The sequence below is a fragment of the Trachurus trachurus genome (assembly GCF_905171665.1).
Source record: "Trachurus trachurus genome assembly, chromosome: 20".
In the NCBI taxonomy this organism is placed as follows: Eukaryota; Metazoa; Chordata; class Actinopteri; order Carangiformes; family Carangidae; genus Trachurus; species Trachurus trachurus.
In genome coordinates this window covers 23,145,392-23,163,843 of record NC_139911.1, presented here as the reverse complement: position 1 = coordinate 23,163,843, position 18,452 = coordinate 23,145,392, and the positions used below count along the sequence as shown (strand labels likewise).

The 18,452-nt window shown below is 41.2% G+C and overlaps 2 protein-coding genes across 2 annotated transcripts; both read right to left on the bottom strand.

The window, feature by feature from the left end:
• Positions 1–1,352: 1,352 nt before the first annotated feature.
• Positions 1,353–4,234, bottom strand: crygn2 (crystallin, gamma N2; the record flags this gene model as incomplete). Its single annotated transcript, XM_083995348.1, has 5 exons — positions 1,353–1,488; positions 1,963–2,108; positions 2,647–2,803; positions 3,114–3,205; positions 4,214–4,234. The coding sequence occupies 5 exons, from the start codon at positions 4,232–4,234 to the stop codon at positions 1,353–1,355; spliced, it is 552 nt and encodes a 183-aa protein (XP_083851474.1).
• A 3,662-nt stretch (positions 4,235–7,896) lies between these two features.
• rheb (Ras homolog, mTORC1 binding) lies at positions 7,897–18,452 on the bottom strand (the record flags this gene model as incomplete). Its single annotated transcript, XM_083995346.1, has 8 exons — positions 18,383–18,452; positions 16,866–16,937; positions 16,710–16,777; positions 16,074–16,156; positions 15,548–15,604; positions 12,857–12,904; positions 10,996–11,077; positions 7,897–7,989 (listed from the first exon to the last, which is right to left on the bottom strand). The coding sequence occupies exons 1-8, from the start codon at positions 18,432–18,434 to the stop codon at positions 7,897–7,899; spliced, it is 555 nt and encodes a 184-aa protein (XP_083851472.1). The 5' UTR covers positions 18,435–18,452.

Here is an 18,452-nt window from a genome sequence, read left to right as displayed (position 1 = left end):
ATCTTCTTCAGTGCAACATGATGTTCATTTTTTAAGTTATGTTTCCATAGACCAGGGATTCCCAAACTATGGTGCATGCACCCCCGGTGCGCAAACTGCTGCTAGAGGGTGTGTGACATGAATAGGGTAAAGGCGGTATGGTGTTATATTTTACAAATAGAAGGGTTTTCCCTGCCTATCTAAGGCAAAGGCCAACACGATGCTGTAGCGGCGTGCACTCAATGCAACATGCTTGTTTTTCCATACACGTCTGCGATGTACAGCTCCCTGGACCGGCTCCTCCCATCGGTGCTATGTCAGATCCTGGTTCCCCCTCAGGCTGTGTCTCTCCTACTGTTTCCCACGGAGCTCTGTCACGTTAGAAAGGTGAAGGAAGCCTGTATGTTGAAAGATGTTGCTTCTGAGATGTAGAATGTGTGTTATAGAAGAGAAACACATATTTCAGGACCACTGACTTGTATCTTCAGAACAGACATGTCATGTGATTTTCATCTTCCTTTCATATTTAAAGGGACAACGAGGAGTTTTGGAAAAGCGAAGTGTTTTCACACTACATTTATGAGCCTCCGCGCACCGTGAAATTCTTTGACCGGCGCAAGACAGACTCATGTTTTCAAGAATTAAAGTCAGAGGTTCGAAGATGATCAGATACCGTCATAGTTCCCACCATAAACGGCGATTCGGCGGCGTTATTCTCATGACTCGCCACGAAACCAAAAGTAAAGAAACGCTGGTCGGCTCGCCCAGCATTTCCACCACCACTAATAATAACAAAATAACGATAGAGACAAAACGATATATTTATCTAAAATGCCCATTAACAAGTGTGGGTAGCGTAGATTCATCCACATTAATGTGAGACTTTTTTTATTGTCGCGGAATTTTTCGTTCTGTCGATGGAGAAACTCCTCGTTGTCCCTTTAATAGACGGGCCTTTGCCTTTTTTTTAATGTCAGGCACTGGGGGTGCGTCAGCTAAGAAATGTGAATGGGGTGCACAGCCAAAACAGTTGTGGAACCACTGCCAAAGGTGATTAAGAGGGTAGGTTTTAGAGCATGGTTATATGTGATTGACACCTACCTATCAAGTTAACTTATTCAGTAAGTAGTTTTAACCATGGTCTTTTAGAGTTCGCTGGAAAATGAAGCTTTATCTTGTGACACTCTGTCGCGGTCCCAGTCGTCAGGTCGAGAAGCATCAGTTTAAATATCAAGCCCACTGAGGCCACACAAATAACACACACACAGAAAGTGTTTGATAAAAAATCTCTTTTCTTATCTTAGCTTGGGTTTATTTATTGTACATGATTACAGCAGTGATGGAAGTCACAGAAGAGTTTGGGAGGCGGAGGTTTAGAAGTAGTTGACAACTCTGCGGATGGACTGGATGTTGGGGTTCTGGGCCTGCCACTCGTTATGGCTGCAGTAGTTTCCACGCTCCACGATGTACATGCGACCACGGAAGTTGGGCTCCTCGTACATCACCCAGCTGAGGACAGAGGAGGAAGAGTTTCGTAAAACTGTTCAATTATGGCACTGTTAATATGAATTAATCTCATTAATCATTTATTTGTTTGGTTTATCAAGTGTTAGAAAGTAGAAAAATAAAAATTCAAACATATTTAAATGAATGAATGTGCTCTGATGTCTGGGCAATGACTGGAACCAAAGAATGTGTGACTCTTTGTTTTGTATAGAAAAAATAGCTATGAGACTAATGAGTCATTAAACAGTTCCTTGTTAACTGACTGATTCACTGACTTCTTGTCTCAGCTCTAAATGCTGAGGATCTATAGATGGAGTTCACTAAGTTGATATAGGAGTTTAGTGTGTTTGATTTCAGGCCTATTGCCTTTATACTGCTAATATGCCAATATGCTACTGCTAATCTCCTTCTTACTGCCTGTCCACAGACCTGGCTCCATGGTGGTGCAGTGAAACCGTGTGTGTATGTTAAACTTACGCTCCGTCTCCGTAGACCTTGACGGAGTTGATGCAGTTCTTGGAGAAGCCGCGGCTCTGCAGGAAGGGACAGTCGTCACAGATGTCCACGCACTGACCGGAGAAGTTGCAGGCCTCGAACAGCTCGATACGGTAGTGCTCTCCGTGCTGATGGGACAGGGAAGGGACACGGGTCAGATCGGTCTCAAAGAGAGAAGGACTACTGTTGTAGTTTTCTAACAGAGCTCTGTTTCCATGGGGATCACTCCTGAATTTTCAGTTTGTTTCCAATAAGTGAAAAGACATAAAACTGTGTGATTCAATGGAACATGACCACCACTCTAGAAACTCTTACAGGTCACGTTATGATTTGAATGTGGTGCAGCTTTCAACAAAACTTCATCAAATTAGGATTTTGTTTCTTTTCTTAACATTATATGTATAGACTCCTATTTTGAATACACAAGTTGAAGTTCATAAAAACATCTGGAAAGACAAACTTCTAGAGATATGCAGTGGACAGAAACTCCCAGAAATCCACTATCACGTAACTGTGAGAGACAGAGCTCTGGATCTACAGGGATCATTCTCCAGGGAACATGAATGTGCTGTAAATCTAAGATTCCTTTCACTGTGGATCAAACCATGTGTCCAAGGGACGTCGTGTTGGTTAGTAAAGAACACAAAGCCTGTCAGAGGTGTTTACCATGCGGATGGGCTTGCAGGATCCCATGTGGTCGTTGTGGGAGTTCCACCTCTGGAATTCGGGGTACTCTCCGTGCTCCAGGATGTACTGCTGGCCCTTGAAGTCAGGGTGGTCGTAGCAGATCCAGGCTCCACTCTCCACACGGATAGAGTTCACCCTGAAAGGACACCAAGGATCAGGATTCAGAAATCCTCCAATTTTTTAGGAGACTTGTGGTCTTTTCTTTATTTCTAAGCTTTCAATGTGAAAAATGGGAATCATCAATGGGTTTCTACAGCACAGAAGCTGTAGAATCCTCTGGATCAAATCCTTGCTACTCTCAATGCAGCTATCATGAAGACATAACCACCAAACACAATATTTCTGTTCTGATATGAGGTTGCTACATTAGCAACATGATGTCAAACAAAGATGCCAAGGCTGATAAACAAAGATGAAATAAGACATTTTAAGACATTTTCTCTCACCTGTTCATGAAGCCACGGTCCTGGAAGTTATCACAGTCTCCCCTGACCTCCAGCTTCCTGCCAGTGAAGCATTTTCCCTCATAGAAGGTAATCTGGAGGAAGAAATACAGACATATGATCACTGACCTGTACCTGCTGCCTTTACATGTCTGTAATGAGTGATTTTAAAAAGCAGTTCCTGACTGTGAGAGTAGATTCAGCTGGAAATGTGGAAGAGATTTGGATTTAAAGGTTCAATAAGATGATTTAGTTGAAGTCAGACATCTTGCTTTTGCAATTTCCTCTACATCTTGTGAGTTAACCAGGATCAAACAGACTCCTAAGTCTTTTAACATGTTAAACTTCAACAGCCTTTATAGTAATATCTGTGACAGGCCAGAAACAGACACAGACGTTTTGTAATGAAGTTACCAATCGAGTTACCAGAAGAGACCAATGTTACTTCATTAATTTTCATGTCTGAGTGACAACACAGAGCAGCATCCAGTCCTGTGTAAGGACTGAGTTAATAACAAGAAGTTTAACATGTAACATCCTCTCAGCTGCATCTGTGACCACGCCCAGCGGTGATGTCACACTGTACTGCCACACCCTAGAGTACACTTCCACATCACTGAGAAATTAATCTGAATCTGTGAGAAATGAAACCAGTAAATATCAAAAAACAAGAGGCTGAGTTACCAAAACTAAACTAAACTACAAAGTAGTCTTTACTAGCTTTTCCACAATAGTTAATCACACAACCAACTACACAGATAAACTGTAACTCAACAGCAGGAGGATCAGGTGCTACATCTGGATGCTGCAACACGATTAAGAAAAGCTGGTTGGTTCCATTTCCTAAATGAATCCTAACCTTGTGTGAATAAACCTTCCAGTGGTTAGTTTTATCAACCAACAATATTTTAAGGTCAGTTATACAGTTATACCCATAAAGATTTAACTTTGAGAATTAAATAACATGTTTTCCAGTAGCTCGGATCTGTATCAGATTTACCACAGGGTTAGCCAAACATCCACATTCTAATCTTTACATTTTAAACATTCAAATCCTGCTGCGTTCACCAGCAGCCTCCTACAGCCACTACCATCCTACTCACCTTTCCAGAATACTGTGACATTTTGCCCACTGGATGTTTTCCAACCTGGCCTACAACCACACACACAGTGTAACCGAGAAAAAGTTGGACACCCCAATATATACGCCAGGGGTCGAGTGAGGGACGAGCGAGGGGTGAGGTCCAGGCCCGGCAGACAAAAGACGGGCTTCAAAGGTTTCTGCTGCCTCAACGCTTTCCCTTCATCCCGATGCGTCTGCTGATTCTGCTGTGTGTGTGTGTATGTGTGTGTGCGCGTGTCTGTGTATGCGTGTCTCAATAGAATGTGCTTGGCCTGAACTTTGCAGGGTCAATGATATTGCACATACCACGCTTCTATAGAGACAGTGAGGGACGCCTACAGAGCTCTGAGAGTCAGTGTTCTCATATACAACATACACTACATTTCCTATAGCCTATAGTGTTTAATGTTAACAATTTGTTTTTTATTTTTATTTTTTGTTTTATGCTGTTCTTTTTAAATGTTATGTCTTAATGTAAAGCACATTGAGTTGCCTTGGTATGAAATGCGCTATATAAATAAAGAAGCCTTGCATTGCCTATAGGAAAGAGGAAATCATACATTTGATTTTATAGCTTTATTAAAACTTGAGATTCAACACAAGAATATTCAAGACAGGAAGAGAAGAAATTAATGAGCTTAAACCCTCACACGCTAACTGAAGGTGTCACAGCTTTTGTTTTCCCCATGAATAGGAACTATACATCCAGACTACAGAATATTTCATGTCCCAAGTGGTGGAAAAAATAACTCAGATATTTTACTCAAGTTGTCAAACATGGCATCATCAAAAAAAAATGTACTGAAATATTATTGGCCAAATGTACTTCAAGTTACAAAAGGGTCAAGTGCTTCCTGGGACTGATCTGTGATCAGATCATTGATCCTCTGTCAGTTCATTACTGTCATGGTTTGTCTCCTGTTCCCTGTCCATGTCCTGTTTTGTTTTGAAGTTCCATGTGTTGTCTCATCTTGTCCTCTCCCTCCTGTCACCTCATGTGTCTCACCTTTGTTGATTACACCTGTGTCTCATTTTCTCTACGTTCGTTCCCTGCTCCGTTTCATCTGCAAGTTCTTTTTCTCCCTGCAAGTTTAATACATTATTTTTTCGTTCCACCTTACTGGTTTCCATGTTGGTGTCTGCTTTTGGGTCCAGTCCCCAGTTCAGACGGAATCTAGATCAAACCAAGGACAATGGGAAAACACTGAGGTAACATACACAAAGGAGAAACAAGATACGGGCGGGACAATCAACACAGCTGAGACACACGGGGTAATCACAGCGGGAGAGGATAGGAAGACAAGACATGGGACTTCAAAATAAAACTGGACAAGAACAGGGTTTTATTTTGACCATGAACTTATTATAGGACCTAGCTGCTTTAACCATGTTGAACCCAGTCAGATGGTTCAGGGCAGGCCAATGGGTCTGGACTAGATCTGAGATGATTCATGGGAGGAAAGGAGGCTGACATCTGATTCTTCTGATAACCCCTCAGATTCACCTGGTGACCCTTTGGAGGGGGTCAACACCTATAGATCAATGAGACCTGTCACCTTATAAAGATCCTAATAGCCAGTAAAAATGGAGAGATGTTGGTGACTACACACCTCTGTCTGCTGGGCTGATGCTGCCCTCTGCTGGTCTGGGTGAGCACAACACCACCAACACTGGATGTAGCGCCAATAGAGCTGCTCCATTAAATCACTGGTTGATAAAACTAATAAAATTAACAAGAGTAAACTGAGTATCTGCAGTTTTGAGTGTCACATTAAATGATAATGAAAATATTCATGATCCAGATGAACTGAACTTTCTGTGTGTTTGTTTTTATCAGTTTGAATAAAACACAGAGCAGGTTTTTAGCCAAACAACAGAACACAGCTTTAATGAGAACAATCATAAAAACAGAAACATTTCTTTTTTTTCTTTTTATTTTACATATAAAAAGTGTTTTCTTTCTTAATATAGAAGAGTGATCAGTTGAGGGAGAGCAGCAGACAGTGTTGTCAACGTCAGGAAATTGTTAAAGGGATAGTTCAACATTTTGGCAAATTGGCCCATTGCCATAATTGCTATAGTCATAGCAGTAGGTTCGTTACCTTTAATTGTAGGTGTAAGCTATTTTTAGTACAGCGGAGCGCAGCAGCAGGCTGCTCAGAGCTACGCTATGGAGGCTAAGGGAATTTCTTGGTTTCCCTCATCAAACTCATCAAATACAAAATCCCAAAACTCCACAGCGCTTTTGTAGACAAGTTGTGAGCTGCACAACCACCACGCTATGAGATAATGACGGGACGATACGAAACGGAGCCGTTTTCGAGGTAAATTCATACAAAACCGCTGATGCGCGTTGCGTTCAGGGACAGTTTTTCAGCAAGCAGTCTCCGTATTTACCCTGTATTTACCTCGAAAACGGCTCCGTTTCGTATCGTTCCGTCATTATCTCATAGCGTGGTGGTTGTGCAGCTCACAACTTGTCTACAAAAGCGCTGTGGAGTTTTGGGATGTTGAATTTGATGAGTTTAATGAGGGAAACCAAGAAATTCCATTAGCCTCCATAGCGTAGCTCTGAGCAGCCTGCTGCTGCGCTCCGCCGTACTGAAAATAGCTTACACCTACAATTAAAGGTAATGAACCTACTGCTATGACTATAGCGATTGTGGCAATGGGCCAATTTGCCAAAATGTTGAACTATCCCTTTAAACCATCTATGCATCTAATGTAACCTCAATACCTGATGATAATAATAATAATAATAATAATAATAATAATAATAATTATTATTATAATTTAATCATATAAACAGAATTCATCCATTTTAAAATAAAATTTTCACTGAAGAGGCATTTACAACATCCAATTCCACCCTAAAGAATCTGAATAATATACAGTGGGATCTTATATATAATTGACAACATTTCATAAATAAATACATTGTGTTTTGCTGCATCTAAATAGGTTCTGGTCTCAGATTCAGATAATGTGACAGGCAAATATTTTATCCCAAACATCTTTTGAAAAATCTGTTAATTTAGTAACAGAGTAATTTATTTGTTTCCCAAATTACCCACAATTCCAATGTGGTGAAAAAAGACATCCCTAGTCTTATAGTAAATTCAGCTCATCATTAATTCAATGTATTTATTCCACTGAAGTCAACTTTCAAAGCTGCTTCCTGCTGCCTGTTTGTTTTCATGGAGCAAGAGGTTGTAAAAGTTGAAACACCATCGCTGTACATCCACCGGACACCACCAGACTTCCCTCCATGACTCACTGCTGAGGTTTTGGAAGTCTACAGATCACAGTTCAGTTTTAAACATCAGCTCTGAGGTCAGGGAGAAAAACATGCTCCTGAGGTTTTCTGTCCATCTCGTGGAACAAAGATGAAACAGTGATTACTCTGTTGGTATTTAACAACTACATCTCCAATGAGGCGTTGGCAGCGTTTCTTTGGGATAATGAACAGAAAACCTGAGGAGTTGTGCTCTAGTTTTCCAAAAAATGCAGATCAACATTAAATCTGATCATTTTTCACTTGAGTTTGGTGTAAATATCAGGACGAACATGGAAGCTAAGAGTAACTGGACCTCCTGGACCTCCTGGTGTGGGTGTTGGGTGTTGGGGGGGCGGGGCCGGAGAGGGTTGAGGTCGGGATGGAAGCTACATCATGGAGCAAGGTGTCCGACTCGGGGGCTGACCCGCCTCCATCTTCTCTACCTCCAGGATCATCCTCCTGAAAACCTCCACCGCTGTCTGAAGAGGAGGAGGAGAAAGTCAGTGGAACGTAACACTTATCAAATATGTATTTGTATGTTTAATTGCACTACAAATGCATCTTTTCCTATTGTTTTCAATGACTTTTTTGTTGCAAATTCCACTATTCACTCATACCCAACCAGACAAGCTAATCATATTTATCGTAAATTTTCTCGTACAACATTAGGGCAGTTTAGTATTAAATTCAGAGGTCCTTTAATCTGGAATTCTATACCTCATATATAATTACTAAGTGTAGGTCTATTTCAGTGCTCAAATGTAGACTTATAAATGTTCTACTAAGTGACTGTATGTTAATATTGGAGTGATTTGAGTTGTCTCGTTAATTAATATTATTCTTAGCATTGTGATTTTTTAGTATATTATTTTTAAGATGAGTAGTGTTTCTACTCTCACTGTCTAGTATGTATGCATGTGTGTGTGTGTGTGTGTGTGTCTGTGTGTGTCTGTGTATACATGGGTATACATATTGTTTGCTTGTTTTGGTAATTGTTTTTTTTTTCTTGAGCTGAGGCCTTGTATAGGCCCTTTGGGTCTCTTGTCTCGGCTAGCACCTATTGTCAATGTATTTTAATGTGTCCTATTCTTGTTATTCTGTATTGGTGCGGAAAAACAAAACAAAAAAACGTACATTTGCTCATAGTGTGCAGCATGTATTAAGTGGCCAAACGTGCAGGGATATTTCCTATAAGCAATTCAGGACAAACTGGAAAAGTGAAGCCTGTCATCTGAGTGCCATTGTGCACACTAGCACAACTCCAACACACACAGAACAGCAACCGTAATAAACAGTGCTGCTGGATCACAGTGAGTTTCATCTACTCCAAAAGTGTCTCTATGTGCAAGATTCAAAACATAAATGTGTAAATCCAACTCCGTGAGAAAAAAAAAAGATAAACGCATAGGATTAAACAGAGCGTGATCAAAAATATTTACATAAGTTATAATCAATAGAGATTAGGGATGTGAACGTGTACGAAAATATGTACACGTGTACACTGTGCATTTTTTTTCGTGTAGGGAGAGCCGGGTCGATTGATACACTTTTCATTTAAACGTCTTTTTCAAAGATGACGTTATGTAGGCCTACACAAACATTTTTATCATGTGATCAACAACTCACATGTGTATTCTCTTAGTTACAAGTGTAATTTAACACATATGTTGGATGATCGCGCTGTTTTATAACTTTGAACGTAAGTTGACATTTGTCTCAAACGCCCCACCTATGCGGGTCGTTTGAGACACAGAGGAGGGACGGTTGAAACAGCATGTTTTAAACAGAAACTACTGACATTACTCTAGTTTTTATGCAGCATATCGGACAACATACTAGTGTACTCGTTATTGCCAAAATGTCACATAATTTCTCACAATATAAATAGGTCAAATAAATATTTTTGTCCCGTGCGCAATTATCAAGATCCGCATTTCGATTAAACTCGCCTTTCTTCTTTTGTACGAGTTGTTGGACAACTGCATTTTCATTTAATTTACTTATTTCCCTGCCCTAAGTCATGTTTATGGATACACAGTTGAACATATTGTCATTTTTCCCTCGGCATTTTCCCCTCACTTTGCTGAATATCTGTTGATTCACGTCATAAACACGAACATTAAAAATATGGTGTTTATTAAAAATACATGTTGTTCATTCAAATCGGTTGTTGTTCATTGCAAAACAGTTAGGCTATTAATTTCGTGATTTATATACAGATATTTCAAAGCAGTTTCCCCTTGGGGATCAATAAAGTTTTCTAATCTAATCTAATATTGATCGCGCAGTGTGACCACAATCACTATGCACGGTGGCGTGAGGGACATTTGAAACAGCTGTATCAATCGTCCCTGCAGCGACTACTGACAATAAAACCTGTTTTGCCTCTAAACTTCAAAACTATGACATTTCATAATTTAGGACCTGTTTATGTACGAATTCATCTGTTGTTAGGTCATATTATTATTGCATTAAACACACAATACAACTTTTGATCACAAAAAAACTACCGCACCTAACATTTTACTTTCCGTAGTCAAAAACCGGTTCGCGCTAATAACTTTTGAATGGCGTGACGTCATTTCACAAGCTTTCCCAGGATTGGTCGGTGTTGAGTGCTGAACATAGTGACAAAATCTGACGGCTCAAGCTTGTGTGGTTTTCGAGGAAATCGCTGTGTATCAATCGTCCCGTGTATCAATCGACCCGGCTCTCCCCCACGTGTACACGCTTCAGGACCGCTATAGGTTGCTATAGCCTTATTTTTGTTTAGTCTGATATGCGCAGCCGGTGACACTGCAGCCACCGTGCCGGTGTTACACCGGAGCGGAGGAGACCGGACGGCGGATTCGTCCCGCCCCCCTCCCCCCCGACACGCACCGCACCGTAACTGGAGAGATCTGCCCGGTGAGCGTTCAGAGTCAACCACCGTACCCCCCCCCCCCCCCCCCGGTCTCGCTGACCTCCACCCTTCCTGATCCGCTGCAAGTTGCCAGTCTCTCCCTCCTCTCCCACACTTCAGCACCTGTCCTGGGCTACAGCTTGGCTCGCTCCACCGTCCTTTATTTTTGAAGTATAACTAATAGACTTTATTTGTCCCATATACAGCTAGTACTCTGCATTTAACCCATCCCTGAGGAGCAGTGGGCAGCCACGGTGCAGCACCCGGGGACCAACAAAGATTATGAGCCAGTGCCTTTGGTCAAGGGCACTGACAGGCTAGCTGGCATGTTTTTAGTGGTGGGGGAAACCGGAGCACCCGGAGGAAACCCACGCAGACACGGGGAGAACATGCAAACTCCACACAGAAAGGAACCCAGGACCTTCTTGCTGTGAGGCAACAGTGCTAACCACTGTGCCACCGTGCCGCCCCAAGTGTGATTGTGTGCATACTGGGACAGGCCGTCAGTCAGCGTCTCCTGTCAGAGCTGCTGCAGTGAGGCTGTCTGCCTGCAGGGGGCCGGGCTGAGCCTGTTGGACCTCACCTGGTTTTCTTTGGCTGAAGACTCCAGGAAGGCAGCGTTCCACGACTCGGCCAGAGCTTTCCCCTCCTCAAAGCTGATCACCCTACAGAGGAAGAGAGTCAAAGATGTGACATCACTTCCTGTTTACACCTGCTGTTCAAATGTGATCTGGATCCTGACATCCTCAAATTCACAAAAGTGGTCTGGCTCACATCGGGTTCCAGTTCTTATGTCGGTGTGAATATCATGTCTCTTCTCTCTCTCTATGGTTTTCATCCTCCTCCCTTTTTCTCTCCTTCACTCCTCTCCTTCCCTTCATTGTCTTTTCTTTGCTCTGTTTCCCATCCTCTCATCCTTCTTTTCAGCTTTTCACTTTCATCCTCTCATATGTTGTGGTCACTCATCATTCTCCTCCTCCTTCACTCTCCATCGCTCCTCAAACACATTCCTGCTGTAAAAGCCTGTTCTCCTGCTCTAATTGGATCTCTGAGCACACACACACACACACACACACACACACACACACACACACACACACACACACACACACACACACACACACACACACTAGTAATTGGAGCTGCAGTGTTAGCCTTTAGATCAAACTGCCGCAGTGTGTGTGTGTGTGTGTGTGTTTTTCACCCATAAAAACACACTTTAGACATTTACTGTCCACACAGGCAATATCCTCCTGTTAACACACACACTAACACACACACTAATGCAGGAACTATGGGTGTGGTTGCTGCTAGACTTATCACATGTATCATCATCAGGGCTGATATCTGAATCCTCATTATAAGTGACTTATGTCTCGATTATTTAAAATGAGGCTCATTAATGGGCCTTTGATACTACCCTCCTGTTACCCCTGGACATTTTTATCCACCTCTCACACTTTCCCAACTCCCCATGGTCAAATGAAAGGTCACTGGGGCCTGTTTTTTGGCAAGGAGGTGTATCTTTGGGTAAACGCTGGATGTCCCGAATTTCAGAATGAAAGTCCATTTTTTGGACCCGTAATGCATTTTAACCACACCCATGACCCTTCAAGTGGACAAAAATATCCACCTCCGCCTATGGTTTAAAAAAAAAAAGTATTTTAAAGTTAAAAAAAAAACAGATATCACCATGAAACTTCCCAAGTTTATCACTTACATTAAGACAAATATTTTTTGCATTACAAGTTTTGTCAAATTTTATGTTTAAATATGTAAATGAGGCGATATCTAATGAAATCTGCACTCATTTCCAGTGAAATCTGAACAATGGATAAAGCCCCTTTCAAAATTCTTGTTTTATTTTGTTGACATATTAGAGTCAGAATCACCGAGGGGATTTTGGATATCTCTTTTTATCACTCTGTAAATGAGACCAGCCCTAAAGCCCCATAGAAATGTTGTGTTTTTGCAGCAAAAACAACTGGCCAGGAAGGGGTTAAAATTTTTGGAACCCATGTCAAAAGTGATTTTCATGTTTCGTCAAGACCCAGCCCTACTGTATATGTATCACAAATATTTTGGGAGTAACTGATATCTAAATTCCGTCCAGGGGTCATGGATGTGGTACAAATTGAAGGATCATCCGAGGAACATGTTTCACCTCATGTTTACCCTCCACCACCTCCCCCATCACCTACACACATCTATGTGTGTGAACTCTGTGTGTGCACGCTGGTCTGATATCGACATGATGTGTTCAAGTTCTTTTTTACTGTAATATGGGAAACAGTCTACAACAACACAGTCCTAGTTACTGTTACTGTGGGTGAGTATGATGGAAAATCTCATGTACTTTTGAAATGTGTGTGTGTGTGTGTGTGTGTGTGTGTGTGTGTGTGTGTGTGTGTGTGTGTGTGTGTGTGTGTATGTATGTATCTCACCTCTCCATGTGCAAGTCTTTCTTGTTTCCAACTAAGATAATTGGTACTCTGAGAGAGAGAGAGAGAGAGAGAGAGAGAGAGAGAGAAGTCAGTATTAAAGCCAGAGCTGAGTCTGACAGGAGATAAATGATCGACTCATGACAATATGTCTGACTCTTTTCTTTCTTGAATTTCTTTTCTTATAAATTATGCAGTTTTACTGGCTTTACTGACATTTTCTGGACTGTTTTCATTTACAGTAATAGCCTACTTTTATTTATTTATTTTATTTTATTTTATTTCTGGTTATACACCTTGCAAGCATCTCTTCTCTTTTAGCATTTTAACCTAACCCTATGTCCTCTGTTTTAGTATTTCATTATTTCATCTCTTGCACTGTAATCTTTGTTTTCCAGTCTTCAGTGCCTGCATATGTTATTACTGTCATATTTGCATTGTTTTTATTTACCTGCAATGTTTTGTGTGCTAATGGGTGTGTGTATACAGGTGGGCGTTGTTTGTTCATTTCAAAAGCTTTTGTTATGTAAAGCTCTTTGTGTTACATTGTTTGCATGAAAAGTGCTCTACAAATACAGTCTAACTGACAGACACAGAGAAACTTCATGAGCTGTAAGAGATGAATGGATCTTTAATTATTTAACCTCATAGGCAGTTTGCTCCAAATCCTCCTCCTTCTCAGAGTCATCAGATCTCACCACACAGACATGAAACATATTTTCAGATTCAGTGTAAATTCCACTATCTGTAAATCTCATGAACAAACATCCAGGAACGGATGTTTGAGGAGGAACAAAGGCTGTGGAACATTTTAGCAAATTGGCCCATTGCCATAATCCCTATAAGAACTGTCTTTTAATATTTATTTTAGTACAATGTTTATTTCACTTTCATGTGCAATTAATTTGATTTGATTCATTATTTAAGTACAGAGTTTTATTTTCCTATATTTGAACACAGTGTTACTGTTCAAACTGTGTGTAGTTACAGTAGCCAACAATATTAAATATACTTGTTAAATAAAACCTCCGCCTTGTTTTTAATGAATACTTAGGCCTACTACGCTACTGTATTTTAATACTGGTCATTATGGTGGTACTTGGAGAACCAACTATTTTCTGAGGTGGTACTTGGTGAAAAAAGTTTGAGAACCACTGCCCTATAGTCATAGCAGTAGGTTTGTCACCTTTATTTGTCGGTGCAAGCTATTTTTAGAACGGCGGAGCAGAGCCGTGAGCTGCTCAGAGCTACACTACGGAGGCTAATGGGATTTCTTGGTTTCCTCATCAAACTCATCAACAATACAACAACTTCAAAATGCTCTGGTGGACAAATTGACCCTTCACGTAAGCCCCTCCCCCATTGGTTACTGTTGCTACGCCGGGCAGGCTTTCACTCCCAGCCATGCTCCTGGCAATATTTGGTATCGATTTCAAAGGAAATATCAGAAAATTTCTGGATAAACTGTTCTGAGATAATAGAGAGAAGAAGTCACAAAGATCATTCATAGTTTTCAGTGACGTGACTCGCGCAGGAGGATAAAACATCTGTTCAACGACACAACTGGACAATGTACAGAGCAGCAGTAAGGGCTGGTCATTTTACCGTCTATCAACCCACCAAGACTTAGGTCATCTCACTGGTCATGAAACGTTGTCAAACTGCAAGTTTTTGGGCGATTGTGAACCACATACAGCTTTCGCTGCTGTTTTGTTTTCTCCCACCGCTGTATCAGTCAGTGAAAGCAGTCCCTGCCTGGAGGATCCCTCGCCTGAAAGCCCAGGTAAACGCGGTAAAAGTACAGCTGTCATTTCGGAGGTGAACATATGGTTATCCCCATATTTACACTTGCTCAAGTCGAAATAAAAGTCTGCTCGTATCTGAACATCTCTATATTGCTGCCGCCGCCGCCACCGCCGTAGTAGCAGCAGCAACAACAACATCCTCCTCTACAAACAAATGTTTTTCGTCCTAGTCTCAAAATGTGTCCACAAAAGCAAACGTCATGACTCACTGCGGAAAGCTTGCCAGGCCTATAGTTACGGTTGCTAACGTAGGATTGGACAATAGCCGTTTGTGGGAGGAGTTGGCGAAGGGTCAATTGAGTGTTTTGGAGTTGTTGGATTGTGTATTTGATGAGTTTGATGAGGAAACCAAGAAATCCCATTAGCCTCCGTAGCGTAGCTCTGAGCAGCTCACCACTCAGCTCGGCCGTTCTAAAAATAGCTTGCACCGACAAATAAAGGTAACGAACCTACTGCTATGACTATAGGGATTATGGCAATGGCCAATTTGCCAAAATGTTGAACTATCCCTTTAACTTTCCTTCAGTATCACAGTGATCCACTGACTCTGAACCTCTGGTTCACCTGATCTGCAAAATGTATTATCTTTATTTTTATCCATACATTAGTTATTATGGAGGTTTATGTGTTTTATTATTTTGTATCTTATGAAGCACTTGTCATCTCAGGTCTTGAGAAATGCTTATTAAATAAATGTTATTCACATCCACAATGCATTATGGGAGCTATAGCTGTAAAAGTTATGGTTTGATTTCTTTTATCCACTGAGACGATGAAAAAATAACAATTAAAGCTCCATTAAAATGGAGTTGTAGCAAGGGTCATGAACGCATCATTAGGCCTTTGTCTCTGCTTATTCAAGAGAAAATGTGTGTGTGTGTGTACGTACTGTACGTTTCCCACCATGTCCAGCAGTTTCTCGTGGATCACTCTGACCACCTCGAAACTACACAGAGGCATAAAAACAACACACTGACCGACTGTTAGTCCAGACAAAAGTGAATGAAGATGAAAGAAGCAAAAATAAAATCATCTACAATCCTCACCAAGTTTATTGCGAGTCATAAAATATTAACCATTCATGTCACATTTTGGCGTAATTTATAGAATTTAAGTCTTTTGTGAGGTCACACTGTCCACTGACCTTTGACCACTAAGATCTAATCAGTCTGTCTTTTAGTCAATGTGAACATTTGTGCAAAATTCACAAGACAAAAGCATGTTTTGTGAGGTTGCTGTGGTCTTAACCTTTGACCTTAAGCCAGGAAGCCTTATTTCTTCATCCATGAGCCCTAATGAATGTTTCTGCAAGGTCTGAACAAGTTCCTTCAAGGTGTTACGTCTGGCTCTGTTTTGACTACCGCTGGCGTGGAGGAATACAAATATAATGGAATGAAAAAGACAGGAAGAGTTACCTTTTGTAGGATGTGACAGAGTAGATGAGGATGTAACCATCGACGTCGATGGTGTAACTCTGAGGGAAGATGGAGTACTCATCCTAGAGAGACAGATCAATAATAGACCAACAGATCATTCAGGAGAATACTTTACTGATTCCAGTGGAAATTGCAGCATCAACCACAAAACAAAAAACACAGAAGTACAGAGACAGATAAGAAATAACAGTATCTTCTTTTAAAAGCAGACTAAAAACATTTCTTTTCTCACAAGCTTTTAGTTTTTAATTTGCAACATTTCCTTCTTTTTGTGCATTTATATGTATTTTACATGTATTCCTTCTGTAATGTTCTGCTTTGTTTTGTTTTTGTGAAGCACATTGAGTTAAAATGTGCTTTATAAATAAAATTGTTGTCGTTGTTGTAATAAACAGGACAGTAATAAGTGAGCAGGTATGATGGGTGTGTGAGGAGTTGAGTATAAGACAGGTGTGTCTTTGAGAGCAGGTGGACAGTAGACAGGATTAAAGGAATAATAAGTGACACTTTGGTTGTCTTTAGGTGAGTGAGACGTGTGTGGTGCTGCACAGAGTCACCTGCATCTTTTCCCACTTTCAGCAGCAAATAGAGCCACAGAGAAGTTCCAGAGCTCACCTGTCCGGCCGTGTCCACCAGCTGCAGGTTGTACTCCTGCCCGTTCACTGTCAGCGTCTTGGTGAAGGCTGAGGGGACAGAGAGGGACCACGTTAGAGTGTGTGACATTCAACCCCCTCCCAACCCAGTGAAGAACCAGTAACAACACAGACTTACTGTTCTCTATGGTGGGGTCATAGGAGTCCACAAACTGCCCCTCCACAAACTGAATGGTGAGAGAGGACTTCCCTACAAAAACACTCAGTTCAGTGAAGTGTGTTTCTTTGTGTGTGTAATACAACATAAGTAACAGCATTAATGGGAGTGAAAGCATGACTGGGCTTCCTTCGGTTCACAGCTCTGTGATGACTAATCACTTCATCTAATCTGATAAATGACTGAATAAAATCTTTGTTCCAGATGCTGAATTATGGGAACTGGCATCCTACTACACAATTCATTATATTTTTATGTTTAAAAGGTATTGACATTTACAGATCCTGACTGATGATTTACTAACTTGTGCCTACAGGAAAGCCTGTATTAATATCACATTAACACATGATGTGACGGCGTCAATATATTTTTTCTGGAGATTTGGCTCCTTTCTTCAGGCCTGTCACTTTTTCAACCACAATTCATTCACTGATTCAAAGGTGATTCAAAGTAAGAGTACTTCTTCAAAATATAGTAAGGTCAAAAACAAAATATCCCACTAAACATTAGACGTCTGATGGACATGCAGATCATGTCCATCAGACGTCTACACGACGGTCCAGTATTTGGACGTCGATCATGGCCCAACTTGGACTCAATATGCAGTTGAACATTTGGACGTCCGGCTAGGTCACTTTTTTGGACGTCTAAGACAGGTGCAGGAAATTGACATGATTAATGAATGTAATATTTATTATTATAGTAGTAGTAGTAGTAGTAGTAGTGGACAAATAACAATATTGTTATCAACATGCTTAATAAATATGAATATAGATTGTTTGTTATTAAACATTATTAATGAGGCTATTTATTGGTCCCTTCATAGGCCTAGAGGAGGAAAAGGCAGATGTTAAAAAAATTAATAAATTACATTCAGGAATGTAGGTAAATGCTCAAATGCTGCTGTTTTACTTTGGAGCTCTTTTTGGTTACATGACTCCTCGTTTCTCTCTCTCTCTCTCTCTCTCTCTCTCTCTCTGTGTGTCTGTGTGTGTGTGTGTGTGTGTGTGTGTGTGTGTGTGTGTGTGTGTGTGTGTGTGTGTGTGTGTGTGTGTGTGTGTGTGTGTGTGCGTGTGTAACAAAACACTACTTTCTACCCTACACCAAATTAGTATCAGATGATGATGCGAAGGCCTTATAGCGCCATGCTGTAGGACGCAGCATCAGGACCACACCTGCCTCACAATCTGATTGGCTGTCAGATAACCAATCCTTGCTTATACCCAATTATGGCTGTGGGGATGACTTCAAGTTTGTTGTATCATTTACAATACTGTGGGGAGAGGAACGGCCCCTCTCTCACTCCATGCTGTCTTCATGTTTCACATGGACTAACACCAGGATGGACAGTCTCTACACATTCCTGAAGGACAAAGCTTTATGTCAACTAATAGTAATGGCGTGGGTCCACTCCAGACTGACATGCACCGTGGCAAAACCCTGCTTAATGTTATGGAAGTAACGTGACGGGGACTTACCCACCGATCTGTACCCCAACACTGCGATTTTCCGGGATTTTGGCAGCGGCATGGTTTTAGTTGGAGCATC